This window comes from Carcharhinus amblyrhynchos, chromosome 2 (genome assembly GCF_965287045.1).
Source record: "Carcharhinus amblyrhynchos chromosome 2, sCarAmb.v2.hapA, whole genome shotgun sequence".
Lineage (NCBI taxonomy): Eukaryota > Metazoa > Chordata > Chondrichthyes > Carcharhiniformes > Carcharhinidae > Carcharhinus > Carcharhinus amblyrhynchos.
This window is the reverse complement of record NC_137325.1, coordinates 64677032-64689978: the sequence shown is the minus strand read 5'-3', so window position 1 is coordinate 64689978 and position 12947 is coordinate 64677032. Positions and strand designations below refer to the sequence as shown.

Below are 12947 nucleotides of genomic sequence, written 5' to 3'. Positions count from 1 at the left end.
TTGTACCTGGAATGTCTGGAATTGACTTGTGCATAAATTAACAGAGTGGTCCACAACATTCATTTATCAGTAACTTTACCCTCCTGTCTGAGCCAATAGGTAGGTTAAATCTAACTTCCGTCCTCCCAATTGCCCTTCCCGCAATCCACACACCAACTGTTTAATGTCCTCATTTGGATATATTATCTTGAGAGCATGTGGTGTTGCAACACAATTTCCTGTTTTTATGCTTGTCAATCGTGTAGGACAATTTAAATAGAGTATAAGGCAATTATCAACATGAACATTTGAGTCAGATGGAAATGAGGGGTTTCTGTGCCTGAAGAGTCAGGAAAGTTACACTGCACTTGGAAAATGCATTGATTTATTTTTGCTACTGTATTTGCACATACCTGGGCAGCTTTTTGATTGCTTTTGAGAGGGTCAGATTACTAGCAGACTCTGCTCCACAACCAGCACCCCTGCCTCCCCCCCAACTGCCAATCATGCCACCCCCCACCGCCCCCAGAAACAAATTTGACATTTTTTTTTACAATAAACCATCATCTGTTCTGGATAACTAGTATGAGTAATAGCACAAAACGAAACAAGTGTGAATCAGATGGCAAGGAAGATGCAACACACCCTCATACAATATATAAGCAGGACACATTACTAGAAGTGAAAAGGTGCATATAAGATTGAACTTCAACAAAGAGGTAATTGTGCAATTCTGTTAGCTACTAACTGCTAATTGATAGCTCTAATAATCTCACTTGATAATGTGCAGTGTGATAATCCCAACTATCTACTCTTTGTGGCTATGGAAGTGACCACTGCACTCAATCTTTATGGCTTATTTCAAGCAGTGACAGGAAGGCATTTATTAGGTTCCTGTACTTAACATGAGATCTGGTGAATTCAGTCTTTGACAGCATGGCAAAGTCGCAGTAAGATATAGCCATCTGGTTTTGCTGCTTTCCCCAGGTGTATGATAATTGTCATCCCATTGCTTTGCCATCATAGAAAACCCTCTCAACCACCTCTAAAACAAAGGCCTCCACTCTTCAGTCCACATATTTGTACCAGATTTTCCAATCTTGCCTGCAGTTGAGAATCTTCGGTCCCAAAGGTGGCAGAGTGAGCTCAAGAAAAATTGTCAAGCCAGAGTAGTAAGTAAAGCAAAGGTGGTATTGTAAACATATTTGCATGAGGACAGGGGGTGGGGGGGCTGGTGGTAGCACAAGGATGTTTGGCAGAGAAGAGATTAATGTGGGGCTGGAGAATAGTATTACCTATGGTATGATTGAGACAGTCACATGACAGTAGACTGTGCAGTAGAATCTGGAAGTCAGCATTGTTGCAGGGCAGTACCTTGGATATGTATATAGTTACGGGTTACCATTAAACAGTTTATCTTTAATTGCACAAGCGCCCAGAACTCAGTGTGACACTAAACAACTTTTAAAACAATGATACAATTTTCTAATAGGTATATTTAAACAACAATACTTATGGTTATTTGTGAAGCAGCAGAATTGTGGAGCTTTTCTCTACAGGGAAAAGCTAAGGAACTGAAAAATGTATAGTTCTCACTGGTTTTAATTACACTGATGAGTTTGTACAATAATTCATTCTTGTCCCAGTAAGGCACAAAGTTGTATTCCAGAAGGTGCTTTTCCAGGGTACTTAGAGTCATAGCCATACTTACAGCATGGAAGCAGGTCCTTTGCCACAACTTGTCAATGCCATCCAGTTTTTACCATTAAACTAGTCCCAAATCTCTCTATACCAATCTTACCCATGTAACTATCTAAATGCTTTTTAAAAATAAAATTGTACCTGCCTTTACTACTACCTCTGGCAGCTCGTTCCAGAAACTCACCACTCTGTGTGAAAAAATTGCTCCTCTGGACCCTTTTGTTTCTCTCCTCTCTCACCTTAAATCTATGCCCTCTAGTTTCAGACTCCCTTATCTTTGGGAAAAAATGTTGACTAATTACCTGATCTACGCCCCTTATTATTTTATAGACCTCTGTAAGATCACCCCTAAGCCTCTTCTGCTCCAGGGGGAAAAAGTCCCAATCTATTCAGCTTCTCTCTATAACTCAAACCATCAAGTCCCGGTAGCATACCAGTATATCTTTTTTGCACTCTTTCTAGTTTAATAATATCTTTTTTATACTAGGGTGACCAGAACTATGTCTTGTATAATTTCAACAAGATATCCCAACTCCTGCATTCAATGTTCTGACCAATTAAAGCAAGCATACCAAATGCCTTCTTCACCACCCTGCTCACCTGTGACTCCACTTTCAATGAGCTATGAACCTGTACTCCTAGATCTCTTTGCTCTATAACTCTCCCCAGTGCCCTACCATTAACTGAGTAAGTCCTTCCCTGGTTCAATCGACCAAAATGCATCACCTTCCATCTGCCATTCATCAGCCCACTAGCCCAATTGATCAAGATCCCACTGGACTCCAAGATAACCTTCATCATTGTCCACTATCACAGATGTAGAGATGCTGGCGGTGGACTGGGATAAACACAGTAAGAAGTCTCACAACACCATGTTAAAGTCCAACCAATTTATTTGATAGTAAACTCAGAAGCTTTCGGGGTTTGCCCCTTCATCAGGTGAATGGAGAGTTCTGGCCTCAGAACTCTCAGAGCATGCTCTGTCTGAGGCCAGAACTCTCCATTCACCTGACAAAGGGGCAAACCCCAAAAGCTTCTGAGTTTACTATCAAATAAATTGGTTGGACTTTAACCTGGTGTTGTGAAACTTCTCACTGTCACAGAATCACAGAAACCCTGCAGTACAGAAAGAGGCTATTCAGCCCATCAAGTCTGCATCGACTACAATCCCATCCAGGCCCTACATATTTTATCACGAATCCCTCTAACCTGCACATCTCACGACACTAAGGAGCAATTTAAGCATGGCCAATCAACCTAACCCGCACATCTTTAGACTGTGGGAGGAAACCGGAGCACCTGGAGGAATCCCACTCAGACACAAGGAGAACGTGCAAACTCCACATAGACAGTGACCAAAGCCGGGAATCAAACCCAGGTCCCTGGAGCCATGAAGCAACAGTGCTAACCACTGTGCTATCATGCTGCCCAAATGCCATGCCATCCACTGTGCCACCAAACTTGGTGTCATCTGCAAACTTACTAACTATGCCTCCTAAATTCTCATCTAAATCATTAAATAACAAACAATAGTGGATTCAGCACTGATCCCTGAGGCACAACGTTGGTCACAAGCTTCCTGTTCGAAAAACAACCTTCTACAACCTACAACCTTCAAGTTGTAGAAACGCAATATTTCTCGAGGAGAAACGCAGTTTTCTCCTTGACTACAACCTTCTTGTAGTCAAGGAGAATACTGCGATACCAGGTAGTAGACTAGACGGGATTGAGGTACATAAGGAGGAGGTGTTAGCAATTCTTGAGAGTATGAAAATAGATAAGTCCCCTGGGCTGGATGGGATTTACCCTAGGATTCTCTGGGAGGCTAGGGAGGAGATTGCAGAGCCTTTGGCTTTGATCTTCATGTCATCATTGTCTACAGGTATAGTGCTGGAAGACTGGAGGATAGCAAACGTTGTCCCCTTGTTCAAGAAGGGGAGTAGAGACCATCCTGGGAATTATAGACCGGTGAGCCTTACTTCTGATGTGGGCAAAGTTTTGGAAAGAATTATAAGGGACAGGATTTATAATCATCTAGAGGGAAATAAATTGATTAGGGATAGTCAACATGGTTTTGTGAAGGGTAGGTCGTGCCTCACAAACCTTATCGAGTTTTTTGAAAAGGTGACCAAAGAGGTGGATAAGGGTAAGGCAGTTGACGTGGTGTATATGGATTTTAGCAAAGCGTTTGATAAGGTTCCCCATGGTAGGCTACTGCAGAAAATGCAGATGCATGGGATTGAGGATGATTTAGCAGTTTGGATCAGGAATTGGCTAGCTGATAGAAGACAGAGGGTGGTGGTTGATGGGAAATATTCAACCTGGAGTTCAGTTATAAGTGGTGTACCTCAAGGATCTGTTTTGGGGCCACTGCCATTTGTCATTTTTATAAATGACCTAGATGAGGGTGTAGAAGGATGGATTAGTAAATTTGCTGACGACACCAAAGTTGGAGGAGTTGTAGACAGTGAGGATGGATGTTACAGTTTGCAGAGGGACATAGATAAGCTGCAGAGCTGGGCCGAGAGGTGACAAATGGAGCTTAATACGGAAAAGTGAGAGGTGATTCACTTTGGTAAGAGTAACAGAAGTACGGGATATAGGGCTAATGGAAGGACTTTTAGTAGTGTTGACGAGCAGAGAGATCTTGGGGTACATGTGCATAGCTCCCTGAAAGTTGGCACCCAGGTTGGTAAGGTTGTTAAGAAGGCGTACGGTGTGTTAGCTTTTATTGGTAGAGGGATTGAATTTCGGAGCTGTGAGGTCATGTTACAACTGTACAAAACTCTGGTGCGGCCGCACTTGGAGTATTGCGTACAGTTCTAGTCGCCGCATTATTAGAAAGATGTGGAGGCATTGGAAAGGGTGCAGAGGAGGTTTACCAGGATGTTGCCTGGTATGGTGTGAAGGTCTTATGAGGAAAGGCTGAGGGACTTGAGGTTATTTTCATTAGAGAGAAGGTTACGAGGTGACCTAATTGATGCATACAAGATGATCAAAGGACTGGATAGGGTGGACAGTGAGAGCCTTTTTCCTTGGATGGTGATGGCTAACACGAGGGGACATAGCTTTAAATTAAGGGGTGGTAATTATAGGACGGATGTCAGAGGTAGGTTCTTTACTCAGAGGGTAGTAAGGGCGTGGAACGCCCTGCCTGCAGCAGTTGTGGACTCGCCAACTTTAAGGGAGTTCAAATGGTCAGTGGATAGGCATATGGATAACATTGGAATAGTTTAGGTTAGAGGGTCATTAGATTGGATCCACTGGTCCGCGCAATATCGAGGGCCGAAGGGCCTGTACTGCACTGTAATGTTCTATGTTCTACAACTGCCCTCTGCCATCAAGCCAATTTTATATCCAATTAGCTACCTCACCCTGGATCCCGTAAGACTTAACCCTACACAACAGAGATGGGCAATAACTGCTCAACTTGCTCATAACATCCGTATCCCACGAATAAAAAACTTCATATTGTTCAGTATATGTTGTCTTTAAAAATAAATCCCGCTTATTAAATGTGTTTGCAACCTGGTCCACTTTTAAATTTCACTCACATGCCCTCAACGGCAGCAATTCAGTTACTCAGACGCTATTAATTCATGTGGGAACCGTTGTTAGTCGCGGTGTTTACCAGTCGGATTGAATTTCTGTTCCAGAGCTTGCGCGGTATTTCCTGTGAGTTGCTACACCTTTCCTGCGGTGCAGATGGTGGAAGGTTTACAAACTGCCAGGCCATGAGGAAGACAATTCTGACTCTTGCTGCACACACTCGCTGCATTGCACGGAGCGCGCTGCTCCGGCCGGATCCCCGGGCTAGGCTCGCGCTGCTCCGGACGGATCCCCGGGCTGGGCTCGCGCTGCTCCGGCCGGATCCCCTGGCTCTGTCTGCGCGAGGCCCTCGAGACAGCAGCCGCAGCGCTAGCGTACACAGGGAAAACAGCGCGGCTGCTGATCTGGGTAAAATGCATACGTTATCGAAACCTTGGTGGGGAATGGTCTGTGTATTCAGTTAACCAGAAGAGGTTTTAAATCTTCTGACTTTTTCAATGTCACTGTTGATGCGACCCTGGCGGAACCATACGAAGTTTGCGATTTAGATCGCATTGTCAAATGCTTCACAGCACAAGACTTTAAGTTAGCACTTCTGGGCAATTGCTGTATACAAATGTTACCAGTGAAGTTCTGAGAGAGGTTCCCTAGTGCATCTTTAAAGTAGTTCCACCAATCTGACAGGAAGCTCAGAAATTACTGGCTGTTCACTCCGTTCCTGATCATTCTTAGTAGCTGCACATGCATAAATTTCTTTAATCCTACCTTTTTTTTCCAATAAGCGAGTCTGCTCTGAAGGGTTGAGATTGTTTTTGTATTTGGTCTTAGGTTGTAAGTTTAGAACGTGAGCTTATTATGCAAAAGACTAAAATATAATTAGTGATATATCCAGCTATTAAAGTTAACAAAAGAATAATGTTTAAAAGGAAACAACAGGGAAGGAAAGAAAACACAATTGACAAATGGAATGATTGGTAAAGTGCTTAAGTGGAAAACATAATTGAATGCATGACACTGTAGAAAAAAAGGAAACAGTGAAAATCAGCACGAGGATAGAACGTAGAACACTACAGCACAAACAGGCCCTTCGGCCCACGAGTTGCGTTGATCACATCAACACCTACGAATCCATAGACCTATCTATAACCTCCAATCCCATTAACTCCCATATACTCATCCAGAAGTCTTTTAAAAGACCCCAGCGAGTTCACCTCCACCACCACTGACGGCAACCGATTCCATTCACTCACCACCCTCGGGGTAAGTGAAAAACTTACCCCGAACATCACTTCTGTACTTGTCTCCCCGCACCTTAAACCTGTGTCCTCTCGTAGCAACCATTTCAACCCGGGGAAATAGCCTCTGAGAATCCACCCTATCTTTTCCTCTCAACATTTTATAAACCTCTATCAGGTCACCTCTCAACCTTCGTCTCGCCAGGGAGAAGAGTCCCAGCTCCCTCAACCTAACTTCATAAGGCATGCCTCCCAATCCAGGCAACATCCTTGTAAATCTCCTCTGCACCCTTTCAATAGCTTCCACGTCCTTCCTATAGTGAGGCGACCAGAACTGCGCACAGTACTCCAAGTGGGGTCTGACAAGGGTCTTATAAAGTTGCAGCATTACCTCCCGACTCCTAAACTCAATCCCTCGATTAATGAAGGCCAGTACACCATACGCCTTCTTGACCACATCCTCCACCTGCGACGTCGATTTAAGAGTCCTGTGGACCCGGACCCCAAGATCCTTCTGCTACAACAGTAACTTATTTTAAGTTGAAGACATGTAAATATGTCTCAAGGCACATCATAGAAGCATAATCAGACAAAAGTTGATAATGACATAAAAGAAGATATTAGAAGAGGGGACTGAAAAGTTGGTCAAAGAGGTATGATTTGAGGAGCATCCTAGAGCTAGAAGGTTGAGAGAGTGAATTTCAGAGTTTAAGATTGAAGTGGCTACCAGCCATTAATGGTAGGATGAAGGGTTGGATGTGGACAAGTGACCAGAGTCAAAAAAACTTTAATTCTCGAAGGGTTTAGATTAAGAATTTACAGATATCAGGACAATGAGGCCACAAAGAAATTTAAAAGCACAAGGATGAGAATTTTAAATTGGATTGTATGAACAGGACTTGGTATAGTCCTGAGCTGGAAAAACTTAGCAGATCAGTGACATTGGTGGAGAAACAAGGTTCACGTTTTGAGTTGAGTATGACTTCAAAACTTGTTACAAGTTAGTATAAAGGCAGAATTTTAGATGAGCTGAAGTTTATGGAGAGTAGGGGTAGCAAGGTTAGACAGGGTGCTGAATTAATCAAATGTGGAAGTGACAAAAGGCATAAATGAGCATTAAGCTTCAGAAGGTCCAAGATTGGCAATAAATGAGAAGTGGAAGTAGGTAATCTACGATGGAGGATATGGGTTTGTCTTTGCTCAGACTTCTTGGCCTTTGGCTTTCTTGGCTTTGTTGCAATTCAATTTTGCTCCAGTAGCATGTTTGCTAAATTGCAGTATTAACCAACTTAATTACTAGAAAATATGTAGTGTTTGTGAAAGCATTTAATAAATTCTGCCAAGATGGATTAAGCTATTTCTAAACAATGTTTCTAGAATGTAGTGTGTCATGGATTAAACAAATGTAATCTGCTTTCCATTAGGTTCTATTTACCAGCCAGTTTTTAACATTGATGTTTTGGTGGCTTTGTTACGCCAGGAGAATGCCAAAGAAATATGTGTTATTAAATTGCCCATGGAAATACGGTACAGTGATTATTTTATCATTGTAAGTGGAACTTCTGCAAGGCATTTACAAGCAATGGCACAGTATGCAATCAAAGTGGTAAGTGTCGTATTTGTGTGAATGGAAGTTTTGCTAACTGACTTTATAACCCAAAAGTTCAAGCCCACATCTTAAGCTTACTTTTTGATTGGGAATGTAGATCAATGTAATATTCATACTAATGTGTTAGACCTAGAAGGAAAACCTAAAAGTTAACTTTGTGGATAATAAATTTAAATATATAACTTTTAGAAAGCTGAACATATTTTGCAAATTACTTATTTCATTTGCAGGAAATACACTAAAACTTGCTATGCTAAGCTATAGCCCCAGTATGAATTCTCATTAGATAATCTTGGTTATCCATATTTATTTAAAATATATGCAGCACACAAGATAACTAATATACACTTGATTTTTCAAGCATCATGACTTGCAGTGTTATGATTTAATAGTGATGAATGAAATGCATCTTGGAGGTGCAGTGGCCTTAGGTTTAATGTTGGTCATATGAGTGAGTTAAGGAAAATGTTTCTAGAGCCTAGAAACTGGAGTTTCTAGTTTCTGTGTTGGTTGATTATTCATAGAATCCCTACAGTGCAGAAAGAGGCCATTTGAACCTACATCGACAACAATACCACCCAGGCCCTATCCCTGCAATCCAACATATTTACCCTGCTAACTCCCCTGACACTAAGTGGCAATTTAGCATGGCCAATCCACCTAACCTGAAAAATCTCAAGTGTGGGAGGAAACCGGAGCACCCAGAGGAAACTCACGCATATACAGGGAGAACATGCAAGCTTCAGTGACTCAAGGCCAGAATTGAACCCAAGTCTCTGGCACTGTGAGGCAGCAGTGCTAGCCACTATGTTACCCCAAGTACCTTATTCTGTAAAGTTTTAAAAACACTAAAAAATGAAGTGGATTTTCTATTTAAGATGCATAACTAAATTATTGTAGGAGCTTAGGAAGATTGTAGAATTTGTAGTAGCTACTACACCAGAAGAAAGGAAGTGTGTTTTATGGCAAATTAAATTGTGGATGCTCAGGAATATTTCACGTCACTGACTTTTAATGGAAACTAAAATAGTTCTGTTTAAGTTTGGTTGACATAGTCAAATCCCATCTCCTCCTCCTTGGTTTAATGAACTGACACTTAAAGGGACAGTTTTGTTACAAACTACCGGTTAATATTGAACATTCAAATTTCAAAAGGAAAATAGAAGCAGAAAGAATGTCTTTCTTGACTTTGGAAGTACCCTCAATTCAGCCCAAAGTGGCCATTTTTGAAGTGGCTTTTCAAATATGTTTACACATCAACTTCAGCATTGTAACCAAGTGGTTTCAGCTTCACTTCGACCTTGAAGCTGATAGCCGAGGACTGAAACAGAATGGCCTCATTGAATGGCAAAAAACAGGTGGTATGAGACAAGTTTTTAAATTCATATTATTTCATTCATACTATGTGGACATTATTGACTAGGCTTAGCATGTATTACCCTTCCTGCATCAGGATCACAACTGTTACAGCATAGGAGGCCGCCATTCTGCCCACGTCTGCACTGGCCCTTCCGAATGAGCAATTCATCCAATGCCATTCCTTTGCCTTCTCGCCATACCCCTGTGTATTCTTCCTTTTCAGTCGAATTCCTTTTGAATGCCTCAGTAGAACCTACCTCCACTACATTGTTCATTCTTTCAATGCATGAAAGCACTTTTTATGCTGCTTTTACTTCTTTTGCCAATTACTTTAAATCCATGCTGTCTAATTCTTGATCCTGTCACAGGAAGTTTCACCTCATCTATTTTGACCAGATCCCTCATGATTTTGCATATCTCAACCAAAATCTAAGGAAAACAGTCCCAAATTCTCTTTCATTGCTAAAGTTCCTCATCCCTGAAACCAGTTTTATATTTTCTGCACTCTCTCCAATGCTTTCACATCCCAAAATGTGACACCCAGAACTGGATGCAATATTCCAGCTGAGGTCACATTAGTTTCTTATACAAATTTATTAGAACTCCCCCCAGGATACTATATGCTTTATTAACCATGTTCTCAATGTGTCCTACCAACTTCAATAACTTGTACACCCTAGATCCCTCTACTCCTCTACAGTTGTACCTTTTATTTTATATTCTCTCCAAGTTCTTCTAACCAAAACAAATCATTCATGTTTCTCCACACCTCAACTTCATCTAGCACTTCTTTGCCTACTGCACCAACTTGTTCATGACCGATTAAAGTTCTACACATTGCTCCTCAGTTCAGTGCTTCCAAGTTTTGTATCAATCATCTGCAAATTTTGAAATTGTGTACCAATATCTAGGTCATTAATATGTCAGGAAGAGCAAGGTTATGTTTCTGGCTAAATTATAGAGTGAAATTACTGATGTTAAATTGGCACTGTCGGTATTTACTGATTTACTCTGCAGCATAAAAACTTGAAAGGAGGGCAGACTGCTCATGCCCACATTGAAGGGAAAGATGCAGATGATTGGAAGTGCATAGATTTTGGTAAGTTCAATAAAATCACTAAAATATTTTGTTTAATGACAAATGTCGAACACTACTGAGGAGAGAAATCTGAAAATTCCCAGATAATCCCGAAAACACTCACCTGTGGTTCAGCTCAGATGGTTGACTGATTCCTGGGTGAAAGCATGAACTTGTTAGAAATGGTTGAGCCTACACTCGTTGGTGTGTAGATGAATGAGAGAGAATTCTATTGAGACTAAAAGGGTGGAAATTCCCACCTGATGTCAATGGACATTTTGCTGGTCCATCACATTTCCCATCCCATCTGCAATAATTCTTATGGTGCAGGACTGAAAAGTCCCTAAGATCTTGAGGGACCTTGATGGGGTGAATGCCGGGAGAATATTACCTCTTTTGGTGAGGGGAGTCTAGAACTAGGGATACAGTTTAAGAATTAGGAGTTTTCCATTTAAGATGATGTTTTTTTTCCTCTTCCAGAAGCTTAAGTCTTATGAAATCTCTTCCTGTGAGAGCAGTGGTGATTGGGTCATCATTACATATATTCAAGAGTGACTTGATTTTTGATCAAGGGAGGTATTGAATTGTGGAGAAGGCTCAAAAGGAATGGCCTACTACTCAGTTTCATGTTTCAGTTGTGTTCTAGTGAAATTAACACTATGGCACTTAGTTATGTGTGGACTCATTGCTCAAATTAGAGCAAAATAATGGGTAACTGGAAGTAATTCCAATGTTCTGTGCTAAAGGGGTTGAATGTTATCAGTTGCAGTTCATAGACAAACTACAGGATTGGTTTAAGATGTATCCATGAACTGATCACCTCATTGTCTACCCTGTGATATTAGCCATAGACCAGGGAGTTCCTGAGGCTAATCCCTTGAATCTGCTTAGATCATCCCAGCTTGTTGGTTTGATTGTACTCGGGCTTTTAATACAGGTACAGCAGCCTAATAACAATGCCAAGAATTTGAAACTTTACATTCCACCAGAGGGCAGCATCAGAAAATTCATCTCAGCAGCCGAATTTAGAGAAATGAGTCCGATACTGAATTTGTCTGCCCTCTGTACAACTCCGGCCTCATTATAAACTCAGTGGTTGGGGGAAACTCTTATGATCGTTTAAAATCTGTAATGAAGTAGTTTTGAACGGGCATTTGTTTATCTGCTGTCACTTTAAAATTGTTTTCTTCTATCAAGGTAACATCATAGTACACTTCATGCTACCTGAAACAAGGGAAGTTTATGAACTGGAGAAACTTTGGACCTTGCGTTCTTACGATGATCAGTTTGCTAAGATACTGCCAGAAATTCTTCCAACAGATTTTATATATGGACCAACCGATGACTTGGACCAAAAAAGTAATTTCAAAGGACTGTCTTGAAGAGACTCAAAGTGCACAAATCATGATTCATTATGTAAAGCAGTTCATCTAATGAATGATCAGAGGAATTAGTACAAGAAAGGAGATTAATTACATAAGTATAAGGTTCAGAAAGTAGTTATATTGAATTAACTCCAGCTTGGAGAAATTAAGCATATGCTGCAGTTGTAGCAGCTGATATTTTGATCATGCATTTCAAAAAAATAAAATGACTGCATTTTCACATATGAAAGCAATATAGCAGCATTCTGGTTGGGTGTGCTTTATATTGTTGAATGTGTTTGAGGAGCTAACAACATGGCAGGCTCAGGATCAGTAGGTTTATTGTACACTATAAATTGTAATGCATGTTTTGAACCTTTGAAGTACAGAGCGGCAGTGTATAATAATGAATCATCAAAGGGAGCTGAAAATTGTTACAAATGAAAACAAATTGTTGTATTTGTAAAATACACATTTCAAATGTGTATGAGTTAGTAAATGTCAGATACTTATCTAATGTTGCAAAAACAAAATGTTACATGGGAATTGATCTAATTTGAGTAGAAGGACAGAAATGAAATGCATCACCACACTCCTATTACAGTAAAGATTTGGGTCCTGCAGAAAAGTTCTAAATATGAATTTATTAAGTGGTCTAAAAGCTGGTGTGGGTAATCTTTGAACAGCATTTAAGATGGTTAAGAATAGATGACATGCAATAGACCTATCTGGGTTAACGAGAGGGAATATGTGGGAGCACTTTCCATCCACTCCAATGTGAAAACATCAACCGGAGTTGGAGGGGGTTGAGCTATGAGGAGAGGCTGAATAAACTGGGCTTGTACTCGTTAGAGTTTAGAAGAATGAGGGGAGATCTCATTGAGACGTATAAGATGATGAATGGGATGGATAGGATAGAGGTGGAGAGACTCTTCCCACTCAAAAAAGACAGTAGGACTAGGGGGCACAGCCTCAAGATAAAAGGGGGGCGGTTTAGAATGGAGTTGAGGAGGAACTTCTTCACTCAAAGGGTGGTGAATCTCTGGAATTCTCTGCCCGTTGAAGTGGTGGAG

General features: G+C 41.0%; 1 protein-coding gene across 1 annotated transcript; it reads left to right on the top strand.

Annotated features, from left to right (window-relative positions):
- Positions 1-5335: 5335 nt before the first annotated feature.
- On the top strand, positions 5336-12738 carry malsu1 (mitochondrial assembly of ribosomal large subunit 1). The gene is made up of 4 exons (XM_080207040.1): positions 5336-5637; positions 7889-8070; positions 10450-10531; positions 11708-12738. The coding sequence occupies exons 1-4, from the start codon at positions 5415-5417 to the stop codon at positions 11890-11892; spliced, it is 672 nt and encodes a 223-aa protein (XP_080063166.1). The 5' UTR covers positions 5336-5414; the 3' UTR covers positions 11893-12738.
- Positions 12739-12947: the final 209 nt, after the last annotated feature.

Coding starts and splice junctions, on each gene's coding strand:
- malsu1 (XM_080207040.1), top strand. CDS start 5,415: ATGAGGAAGACAATTCTGACTCTTGCTGCACACACTCGCTGCATTGCA. Junction 5,638..7,888: donor CAGCGCGGCTGCTGATCTGG/GTAAAATGCATA, acceptor GCTTTCCATTAG/GTTCTATTTACCAGCCAGTT. Junction 8,071..10,449: donor CACAGTATGCAATCAAAGTG/GTAAGTGTCGTA, acceptor TTTACTCTGCAG/CATAAAAACTTGAAAGGAGG.